The 12,386-nt window shown below is 33.5% G+C and overlaps 1 protein-coding gene across 1 annotated transcript; it reads left to right on the top strand.

Annotated features, from left to right (window-relative positions):
• The first annotated feature begins 5,088 nt into the window (after positions 1–5,088).
• LOC114423372 (glutamyl-tRNA(Gln) amidotransferase subunit A, chloroplastic/mitochondrial-like) lies at positions 5,089–11,580 on the top strand. Its single transcript, XM_028390117.1, has 10 exons — positions 5,089–5,722; positions 7,124–7,435; positions 7,630–7,809; positions 7,929–8,023; positions 8,122–8,197; positions 8,995–9,072; positions 9,257–9,350; positions 9,437–9,486; positions 10,006–10,119; positions 11,066–11,580. The coding sequence occupies exons 1-10, from the start codon at positions 5,183–5,185 to the stop codon at positions 11,156–11,158; spliced, it is 1,632 nt and encodes a 543-aa protein (XP_028245918.1). The 5' UTR covers positions 5,089–5,182; the 3' UTR covers positions 11,159–11,580.
• The last annotated feature ends 806 nt before the right edge of the window (positions 11,581–12,386 follow it).

Here is a 12,386-nt window from a genome sequence, read left to right as displayed (position 1 = left end):
TTTCCATGGATTGAAACATCTTTTTAGTATCAATTTCTTGAGTTTAAGCAAAGATTTATCGACCCAACTTTCCAAATTTTTGAAGCCGAAGGTGTAAAAATCAGTAAAATAAGACATTCGCGTAAGAGCACATAGTGCACAGATTTTTAACTTGCATATATATAGGACAATCTCTCAGGATCTCCCTTCATACACGACAAAAGTAAAGGAATGTTAACATGTATTTTTTTTATTCAAGTTGGAGATAAATTCTCGGGCGATGATGATGAAGAAACATTGCAGTGTCACATTGTTTGATGGGAGTAGTGTGATTATAAAAGAAATTAATACTTATTAATGTAAAACAAGGTTATTTTCCTAAAAAAAAATATTCTATTTAATCTTTCACATTTATGAGAATAGTAGGTTTCAAAATCATGTTGATTTCTTATAATTGACCTAGTAAACCTTTAAAATTTTTATATGTGATATCAGAGTAGTTATGAAACTTCTGATTTTCCAATAATAATTTATTTTTTCTCAATTATACATGAATCCTAATTATAAAATTTAGGAATCTTTTTGCAATAAGTATGAAATCTTATATTGAAAAGGATATCAAGTAAATTAACTTTCAAATCATAAATATAAATGCGAAAAATTATATTATTTTGATTTTCTTCAAATGGGAAAAGAAAAAAATAGTATAATATTGGAGAAAGAAAGAACATGGATAAAGTATAATATTGGAGAAAGAAAGAATACGGATGAGCATGTACATTGTCCCTTTCCTTGAATTCTTTATAATTGCTATTTGCAATTCACTTTTTGATATTCTCAATCTCATTTGTTTATTTTTTTTTCAAAAATTATTATTATACGTGATTAAAGAATTGAAATTTTATATCCTACAATTAAATTAAATTAACGTGAATACTCTAAAATTATCGGTAACAGTAAATATGTATATGTTACGCATTTGTTTCAATGTAATTGAATTTCTATTATTTTATTGGTTAAAATGTGAATGTATGGTATTTATTTGGTCTCGAATGAAATTAATAAAATAGATATGAATTGTTAATAGCAATAAATATGTGTAGGTCATATATTTGATTGAAATTAAATGTATGATGAATTTGTTAGTCACTAAAGTGGCCAAATTTATAAGGTTATTTAATTTCATATTAATGATTATTTCAATTACTCATAAAATAATGGATGCTAAATTATATGATTATTGGTTTATGGGTAATTGAAATTCATTGTTATAAGACATTTATGGATCGTCCAAAAGTTGATTAGTTGTTCTTATAATTAATGAATATAATTGTAGGTGATTTGTGTGTATCATTAGTTTTATTTATATACCCAAAGGAAATAGATACAACTAATTGATGCATATTTAATTGTCAAATAATGTTAAGAATTTTATCAGCATCATCATGTTTGTATGTTGTGTTGGTGTATCACCCAAAGGAGAATATCTATATACATTGATTGTTATATGAATAAATTATATGTATGACTTGTGTTTTATGTCCCAAAATGCTTATTTGAAGTTTTATTATGCAGTACCTATTTCCAATCTTTGATGGACTTAACTTCTCCAACTGGAATGAGCAAGTCCAATTTCATCTCGATATTTTGGATCTTGATCTTGCTATATTGGAAGAGAAGTCTGCTACTATTATTGATGCTAATAGCAATGAAGAGAAAACCCATTATAAAGCTTGGAAAAGATCTAGTAGACTCAGCCTAATGTTCATGAGAATGACTGTTGCAGACAGTATTAAGACAACTCTCCATAAGACCAATGCTAAAGAGTTTATGAAATTAGTGGAAAAACGCTCTCAGACAACTAATAAGTCTTTTGCTGAGACATTAATGAGTACACTAACCACCATGAAGTTTGATGGTTTGCGTACCTTGCATGAACATATCATTGAGATGACAAATATTACAGTAAGACTTAAGACCTTGGGAATGGTTGTGAATGAAAACTTCCTTATTCAGTTTATTATAAATTCATTATCATCTGAGTATGACCCGTTCCAGATGAGCTATAATAACATGAAAGATAAATGAAATGTGCATGAATTGGACAGTATGCTAGTTTGGGAAGAAATGAGGCTTAAGAATCAAGAAAGTCACTTAGTTCATTATGTAAGCCACTAAGGAAATCAATGAGCTAGAAAGAAATTAGCGAAGAAGCATGATAAAGGCAAAGGGTCATTAAAGATCAATGATGATCCTATGCAAATCCATAAGAAGGCATCAAAGGACAATAATTGTCAATTTTGTGGAAAATCTAGACACTCCCAGATGGATTGCCTAAAACATAAGTCTTGGTTCAAAAAGAAAGGTGAGCTTAATGCTCTTGTGTGTTTTGAATCAAACTTAACTGAAGTTCCCCATAATACATGGTGGATTGATTCTGGATGTACGACTCATGTTTCTAACGATATGAAGGAATTCCTTACAATCCAAACCATAAGCCCAAATGAGAAGTCCGTCTTCATGGGAAATAGAGTGAAAGCTCCAGTGGAAGCAGTCAAGATTTATCGTTTAAAACTCGACACTGTACATTATTTATGTTTATATTAGAGTAATGTTAACAGGTTTTGTCTTGAATAAAGACATTATGTTGGACTGATTATGTACTCCTAACTAATGATCATATTAAGGAGAAGACTAATTGGGACTATGTCGATTAAGTGATGTACAACTGTCATAACTCAAATTGGTTCGTATTCTTAATCATGAAATTATGATGTACCCAATGTATAGAACGATTTAGTCATTTTTTAATGCGTATTATGTTAGTTTAATCTATTTATTTATTTAGTCCATAATGTTTAGTAATGTCACACTAGTCAAGTGAGAGAATGTTAAAATTAATGTCTCATGTGAGAGACATGTGACTTATGTAGGGACTAATAAATAAACAATTAATAATTAAAGACTAAATTGTAATTGGGTTAAATGGGAGAAGTTTCTCAAGGTAACTGCTATTTGATGGAGTAGTGATTATAAATGGGGGTTAATAGTCACTAACGTGAAATAAGGTCTCCTTTCTGACATAAAAGTATTCTCTCTAATCTCTTACCATCACAAACGTACATCGAAGAGAAGTCTCAGTTGTAGAGAAATGTATGAATTATTGGTTTATCTATTATTTGTGAGAATCATAGATTTCAAGATCTTATTGATTTTCTATAATTGATAATTTAAAAAATTGTTAAAATTCTTATTGGTGTTCTCATTGGACAGTTTTGAATAATAGTCAGAAGACAGTTTGATTTTAGAGAAGAACATCAAATACCAGAGCATTGGAACTTGGAAGAGACATAAGTGGAATGAAGCACTTTCAAGAACCTACATTTTAACAGATTAAGATCAAAAGAAACAGATGGAGTCTGCAACAAAGCACGTGAAACTTTTCTGAAAAAGCAAAATAGGAAGAACGAGTTCTTTGAATGGGTTTCCACGAATTCTTGTAGTGTGGGATGATATTTTTGTCTTTGGTGGATTGACTTTTTTTTTTAAGAAATAGTATATCATATTTTCAAATAAGAAAAATAGCATATTACATATCAAGTAACACAGAAAAAGAGAAAGCTCATGTTGAAATGATGAGCCAGAGGATAATAGCATGTGTTTTTTTAATATAGTTGTATTGTATGCAAAACTTAAATTTCGCTTGATTAATAATTTTGAGGTTTGCAATGATTTTTTAATTTGGTAAAAGAGGTAGATGTGGAAAAGCAAGTTCGGATACTTGTCCTATGTGTAATCAACAACCTGAGTCGAAATTACACATTATGCGTGACAGTCCTAAGGGTTAAGCAGGTTTGGGTTATGTTATTTGATAACTTTCCTTATCTGCATGATCTGTTTGTGGATACTGCAATTACTAGCTTCCTGATTTATGGTCTAAGTCATCTCAATGGGTAGCACAACTTGGAACTCGATTGGTATTGTTAATCATATCAAAAGGGTTGTCTGGAGGCTAGGCATAACCTTATTCCAAAATGCCACATATCCAATTCTTATCAATGGTCCAATGGTGGTACAGTGATTTTCTACTTTATAGGAAACTTGGTGTGTGCACTATTACTGCAGCAAAATTATGAGGCGTTGTTTCGGGTCTTCAACTTGCATGGGGAAGGTCTGGGAGGAATCAGATTCATGTGTTCTATTTGTTTGTTGCTGGAACAAACTAATCCCAGTCATCATTTGTTTCATCTGATTTCATTAGCTAGGCAATTGAAAGAGAGAGAATGGACTGTTAAGTTGTCTCATACTTACAAGGAGGACAATTTTGCTGCTGATCATTTAGCTTCTTTATTGCATTCTTTACCTGTGGGATCACACTTGTGTAATAATCCTTCTTTTACTTGTAAAACCTTGTTATATAGGGATATGACTGGTTTCATGGCCTCGTTCAATTTTATGCTAAGGGCTTACAACCTCCTTTCATAAAAAAAAGAAAAAGTTATGTTAAATAACTAGGAGACAACTTTGTTTGTTAGAGTGATTTTACTCAACTCTATTAAAATTGATACAATAAATCTGAGAATTCAATTCAAACCAAATTAATTATAATTGATTTGATTCTCATTATTTTGTCTTCAATTTGAACCTACTCAATGGATGACCTAATCAATTGCTTTAATTTAAGACTAATATATTTTATTTATACTTAATTATTTATTTTTAGTTTTATCTTTTTCTTTCTTTCATTTATTTGATTCTTCTTATGATCTTATATACTATTATTAAATAGAGTTACTATAGTCAATCACATAGAAATTACTTAAAATGTGTTAGTCATTACATTAATATTATATTTTTCACTTCAATGTTTTTACATTAGTCATTATCTAATGTTTTAGATTAATACTATTATTTTAGTTTTTGGATTATATTTAAACTAATTATTTTAAACTTTAAAATACGTCATTTGAAAACATATATAATATAGTAATAAATTATTTTAGTTAAATATGTAGAAATAAAGTAATTTAGCCTTTGTTTGTATTTTGATTTTTGAAGGCTTTTCCCATTAAAGTTAGCATAACAATATCCGAAACATTAACCTATCCATCCCTATGTGTGCTTCCCTTCCAGCTCACTTCCCATATTCAAAATTCGTTCCTTCATTCCCATTTCCCTTTCTTCTTCTCTCCCTCAAACCAAAATGCTATTATCCACACTTCAAACCCCTCGCTCCCTCTCTCGCCTCACGCGCCACCCTCACTCCTTCACCTCACGCGCCTCCCTCACCCACCAAACCCAAACTCTCACCCCCTCCTCCCCCTCCCCTCCGCCGCAGTCCGAAATCCTCTCCATCCGCCACGCCCTCCTCTCCCGCCGCGCCTCCGCCGCCGACCTTGTCCTCTCCCAACTCGCGCGCCTCCGCCTCGCCGAGCCCCGCCTCCGCTCCTTCCTCCACCTCCCCGACGATGACGCCCTCCTTGCCCACGCGCGCCGCCTCGACGCCCGCATCGCCGCCGGGGAGGACCCCGGCCCCCTCGCCGGCGTGCTGGTCGGCGTCAAGGACAACATTTGCACCGCCGACATGCCGTCGACCGCCGGGTCCCGCATCCTTGAAGGGTACCGGGCGCCGTTCGACGCCACCGCGGTGAAGAGAGTGAGGGAGTTGGGAGGGATCGTTGTTGGGAAAACCAATATGGATGAGTTTGGAATGGGTAGCACCACTGAAGCTTCTGCATTTCAGGTTCTCTCTTTCTCTCCCCTTTATTTCTACATTTTATTTTATTTACTATTTAATTATGCGTAAATGACCATTTTTAAGTGGTGACAATTTAGTGTTAAAAGAATGAAAATTTAGTTGTGACACTTTTTACTTTTTACATGTTGAAGGACTAAATTAGAATTTTTGTTCTTTTAGGAATAAATTGTCACTGCATTATACATGTTGGCCATTTATCTATTTAATTATTGTATTGTTCAATTTGAAGGCTAGTCAGTGTTTGTATTTTATAGGTTTAAATCAGCATTCAAGCTGAACTAAACTGTATTCTTATTTTTAGTAGTATTGGGGTTAATGGTGTTTTAGTCTCTGGAAAGTTTCCTAATTTTGATTTTGGTCCTCGATTGTAGGTTCTATATTTTTTTGAAATACTCAAACTTTGGTCCTATATAGAGGAAAAAGTTGGGATATTTAAAAAAACACATGGACGAAAACTATAGTTTTAAAAGTTGATTTTGTGGACTGAAAATAGCATTAATCCTTATTTTTGAAATACTCAAACTTGGGTGATTTGGTCCTATATAAAGGAAAATTTTTGGATATTTTAAAAAATACATGGACGAAAACTATAGTTTTAAAAGTTGATTTGGAAATTTTTGTGGACTGAAAATAGCATTAATCCTTATCGTTATGGTTATTGTATAGGAAGTATATCGGGTGAGAGATGACAACACGAGGGGAGAATCTTTGTATAATTAAAATGTATGATTTTTGACCATCCGTGGATGGTTCAATAGCCAAATCCTCTTATTTCTTATGCTCTCTCCAGATATGTTCTCACACACATGCACTATTGTTGAAGATTTAAAATTGAGTTTCTTAGATAATGTTATCAAGATGATTAGTGATCCACATGGTTGACGTTGCATGTGTTGAGTGGGGTGATGTAAGAGCATTGTGTGATGCTAGGTGTGTCTAAGATGTATCTAATCAAATTTCAAATGGCCTGGTTCTGTTATTATTTGAAATGAAGGTAGGATGAGTGAATTTATGACTACGTGGTTGCTTTCTTTCTTCTTTTTTTGTCATTTTGTGTTTAGGAGTTGGAATGTTGATTCCTGTTCTATTGAAACCAGGATTTCAGTGTTTGTTTGGGAGAGAAAATGAGGTATGAAAATTGTCAATGAATGGCATGATGGACATTACATCCGATGATGCATTGCTAATTTTCATTCCTGTAATGTTATAGAATAATTTAATGGATAGAAAAAGAAAAAAAAAGAAAGAAAGTGTGGTTGTGTTGGCTGTGCCTCACTTGTGGGTTGGCTATCAATTTTTCTTGTTTGGTTCCTAGCTTTATTATTCATATCTCCCATTTATAACTGCGATTGGTTTACTCAGGTGCTGCATATGTTCATTCAATAGGTGACTGCCAACCCATGGGATGAGTCTAGGGTGCCAGGAGGATCATCAGGAGGATCAGCAGCTGCAGTTTCTGCCAGACAGTGTGTTGTATCGTTGGGAAGTGACACTGGTGGAAGTGTGAGGCAGCCAGCATCTTTTTGTGGTGTTGTAGGTTTGAAGCCAACTTATGGGCGTGTCTCAAGATTTGGACTTATGGCGTATGCATCATCACTTGATGCTATTGGCTGTTTTGGTTCATCGGTTGCTGATACTGGGACTCTCCTTCATGCAATTGCTGGCCATGATAGATTTGATGCCACCTCAAGTAAGCAGGTAGGGTATGAGGTTTTCACCATGTTTGGTATAACTGTTGTCATTTCTCTTTGTTGGCAAGGGATATTAATATTGTTTGGTAAAATCTGTTTCTCAATAAGATGGGTGATTGCTGAAATTACTGGATGTAGGCCTTATTTATTTCTTGTTATTAAGTCAATGTCTTTTCGATAATAAATAATCTCATTTATCAGGATGTGCCTGACTTTCAATCTCATTTTGTCGCTGTGAGCTCCTTGGAAAGTAAGCCCTTGAAGGGACTGAGAGTTGGTTTGATCCGTGAAACTATTGATGATGGTGTTGATGCTGGAGTAATTTCTGCAATTCGGGCAGCTGCTTTGCATTTTGAGGAATTAGGATGCTCTGTGAATGAGGTGCTTATCGTTTTTCTCTACAATTCTGAATGATAACTTCTATAGGTGCTTTCCAAGTTTGTATTCTTACAGTTTAGATTCTCAGTATGTCTTTTCCATTTGCTATGAACTTATTACAGGTTTCACTGCCATCCTTTTCCCTTGGGTTGCCAGCATATTATATCCTTGCTGTATCTGAATCATCTTCCAACTTGTCTCGTTATGATGGTATCAGGTAAGTGACCTGCTCAACAGACCACAATGTTTCATTATATGTTCTAAATTTTCATTGATAAACCATTAGCCTGACTTTAACCCTATGTATATATTTAGATATGGAAACCAAGTTTATGCTGATGAGCTAGATTCTCTTTATGGAGGTTCCCGGGCTCAAGGGTTTGGTTCTGAGGTACACAGTTTTCATTCCTTCTTAATTTCAAATTTGGCTACAAGATGTGTGGTAGCATAGGGGTGTTCAAAACCAAACCAAACCAAGCGTAAAACTGAAAACCACAAAAAAACAAATGATCATTGGTTTGATTTGGTTTTTGTATTTTCCAAACCGCGCGGTCCAGTTCTGTTCGGGGTTTGGCACGCGGAAATCGAACCTAACCAAACCAAATTGCGAACACCCTTAAAAACTATTGTTGCAATTAATGTTTTGTTGTTGGATATCTATTTTCTAAGTTTCCATGGTTGGAAGTAAATATTTTGAATGTTGTTTTACTGTTTTTTTTTTTAAGTTCACCTGTTGGAACTTTGAAGGAGGTATTATGTTATTTTCTACTTTTAAGTAAAATGGTTATTATTCAACTTGAAAATAATTACTGTTTTACTTTAAGTTCAATTGTTGTCCATTTATATCGTTGATTGTTGAACTAGTTGTTATTTAAGTTTTGTCCAATTAATAACAAACTTTTTAAGCATTTTTTTATTACTTACTAGCAGAATTTTCAAACTGCAAAAACCGAATCAAACCAAACCGCAAATATTGGTTTGGTTTAGTTTGAATTTTATAAATAATTTAAACGGAACCAAACTACACCGCACTTAATTCTTTTGTTTGGTTCAAACTAATTTTAAGTAAAAACTGCACTAAACCGCACTGCGAACACTCCTATGGTAGCATATACATGTTTAAAAGAAATGGTCCTTATGCGTCAATATTGGTTTTTAAGCTAGCTTTCAATTTTAAATATGTCTCAGGTTAAAATGAGAATTTTGATGGGAACATATGCCCTTTCAGCTGGTTACTATGATGCATATTACAAACGTGCACAGCAGGTACTACTAATTTTTTTTTTTCCTTGATATGTCTGATTTAAGTCTTTATTATGAATTCAGTTTCATATGATTGGTGCAAATACATGTTGCTTTAAGAAATTTAAAGTTTCTGCAGTTAATCGATTTCATCTTCTTCTAGAAGTTTAGGGTTTTAATTAAGATATTTATGAATGTTATGTTACAGGTAAGGACCATAATTAGGAATAGCTTTAAGGAGGCCCTCAGTCAAAATGACATCTTGATTTCCCCTGCAGCTCCTTCAGCTGCTTATAAAATTGGTAAGCATCTAGATCTCTTTGCTTTTTGCATTATTGCACTTTAGTGCCTGCAGTGCTAATTGTTTCATTGCCTTTGGCATTTTCAGGTGAAAAGAAAAATGATCCATTGGCTATGTATGCAGGCGATATCATGACTGTAAGCATTTCATTCTTCTTGGGCTAGATTTCTGTCTCATAGTGTTGATTATGTGTAAGCCAAATAGTATTAGTATGAGGTCTTAGACTCTATTGAACTTCTTCAACTCCACTTAGCTCAAGCTTGAGTCATACATAATGAGCTACTAAAACATGAAACCCTTTGAGCACTTGAGAAGAGAACATAACTGATGGTGATCGGATCTGGCAAGAAGTGTAGGTTTAGCCTTAGAAAATCTAGATGGGTGCTAACCAATCCAGGAATTACCTTTGCTAACCGTTAACTGCAGGGTTGGTTGCATTGCATGAGTTCATCCTCAACATGTTCCTGTACGTAGTAGTTTGAGTTCTAGCAGCTCTGCAAGGGAATCTCCTGTTGGAATTAAGTCACCATTGAACATAACTAATTACCCAATGGTTAAGAGTTTGATCTTGTGTACTGTCTGAGGTTTCATTCGTATCCATTAACATATCAAGCATAGTGTTTGCCCGTCTTCATTGGTGGTTTGTCTTTTTGCAGGTAAATGTCAATCTAGCTGGACTACCTGCCTTGGTTTTGCCATGCGGATTTGTTGAGGGTGGGCCTTCAGGCCTTCCTGTTGGTCTGCAAATGATTGGTGCTGCATTTAATGAGGTATTTACTTTTCCTATCCACTGCAATGGAGTCTTTGTTGGTGGAGTTCTCTATTGTTACCAGTAGTTTTGTTTTCTTTACTAGTCTATATTTCTTAAAATTATTAAAAAGGAAGATGCCAATACCTAGTTTTTTGAAGTTTAAGTTGAAAATGATCAAACAATATCAAGGGAAGGAAAAAAATAGAAAATCAAAGCTTTAGGGATAATGTGAAATTCTAAAAAAATTGTTCCCAATTATCTGTCAAATGAGATATTTGTGTAGAAGGTACAAATCACAATGATCTTGTGTTTTGACATTGGTGTCTCTTTTCTTTCTCGGGATGGTTCAACGATGTCTGTTCCAAAGTGCTTTTCTGTGAGCATAGATGTTATATGCACCAAGTTTTGATTGAAATTCGTCTCATTTTTTGCGATGCTGTTCACTTGCTGGATGAAGCAGGAGGCCTAAAAGTTAAGCAGATGTTGAGTTAAAAGACTATCACAATTCAAATGGTGAATAATAAAGGAAACATTACTAATAAAGTTTTCATAAAAAACAATGCCTGCAACATGAATGAAGTAAAAAACTATAAACATAATCTATATAATAGGAACTTTCAATCCAGTGGTATTTTGGGACAAAATTATTCACTGAAAAGTTATTAGATGTTGTAAGAGTGATTTTGACTTGTAAAAATGAAGAAGTGAATTCCTCCTCTGTGTGTGAAAATATCCATCATTTTTCTAGGAAAGATACAGTTGGTCAGTGTGATTTTCTTTGCTTATATGATTGAAAGTTACCATACATCCAATGTTAACTAACGTGGTCTTACTGTTATTCTGATTGGAAATTTTTTGGAATAAAATACATAATGAAGAAAAATGTGGCATGTGATGATGTGCAAGAGTATATTTGTGATATTGAGCAACAGAATCATCCTTTGTCTGGGAACTTATAATTGCAGGGAGAGCTGCTGAGAGTGGGACATATCTTTGAGCAAACCCTTGAAAATTGCAAATTCGTTCCACCAATTGTAGTTGATGACATTGCATACTGAGTATAACTTATAATTCTACATTTTAGTGTTCCATCTATAGTTCCATTAGTTTCAAGACAATGAGGTGACTGGAACAGGTATTTTTCAGCTCAGGTAATACTTCAATTTTTTTAGTCACACTACTGAAAGGGGGTTGGGTGAGAAAGTTCACTATTTGAAATTGAGTATGTTCATAATAAACCTTCAATTAGCTTTTTGATGAGGGGGTCATGTGCTTTGGGGACAAATTGTATGAATAATTAATGTTGTGTTTTATTCAATGTAGAATTAGCTAGATTGTAATTGAAATAATTTGCCCTTGTAATTTATTCTTGAGGATTTCAAATAGGTTGTCGAAACTTTTGAATACGGATTTTCTAATTTCTTTATAAATTTGCTTGGATGCAAACAAGGCTTGAATCAGTATGTTGGTTACATTGAAAGGTGCTTGTAGCCACAGAATACTTTAATTTGTCAGCTCCTAATGTTGAAGTCCAAAAAAGGGACCTTACTGTTACAATTTGTGTTGTGACTGATCAGAATTTTTATGTATGTGAACAGGAACGAGAACAACGTAAAGTAGCATTTAGGGTGTTTAGTTTAAAGGAGAGAAATTGGGTAGATAGGAATAGGAGATAATTTGAAAAAGGAGAAATAAACTGATGTGTTGTTTTGTTTGGATTAAGAGAAATAAATGAAAAATAATATTGTATAAAAGAAAATCGAATCGATTTTACTGCGAGTGGGAAGAGAAAAATTCTTAATTTTACCTCTCCAAAATCGCACAAACCAAATGTAACCACCTTATTTCTGTCTTGTCTAACTTATTTCTCTCTTTGCAACTGAACACAGCCTTTAGTTTCACCTACTTAATGCAGTGATTTATAATCTGTTTCGTCTTCAAATTGTGATAGTCATGTTAATATTCTTTCTAAATTAGTTAATTGCTTAGATAAATAATGTTTATTTTAAAGTGATTAGGATTATTTAATCTAAGTATTTTTTTTTCAATTTCCCCATTTCTTTATTTTAATTATTTTACTTAAATAAAAATCCTAATCACCTTAAAATAAGCAAATAATAGTGTTATGTCACTAAAATTGTGTCATGTAAGAGTCAAAGTTTAAAATTTAGATGTCGACGTCCTAATTTAGAGGAGGGACTAAAATAATTGATTTTGAAAAATTGTGGAACTAAATGTCTCCGTTTAAAAATGAAAAATCAAAATTATGAATTGCAAAAATAGGGT

This window comes from Glycine soja, chromosome 8, assembly GCF_004193775.1.
Source record: "Glycine soja cultivar W05 chromosome 8, ASM419377v2, whole genome shotgun sequence".
In the NCBI taxonomy this organism is placed as follows: Eukaryota; Viridiplantae; Streptophyta; class Magnoliopsida; order Fabales; family Fabaceae; genus Glycine; species Glycine soja.
This window is presented reverse-complemented; position numbering and strand designations above follow the sequence as displayed.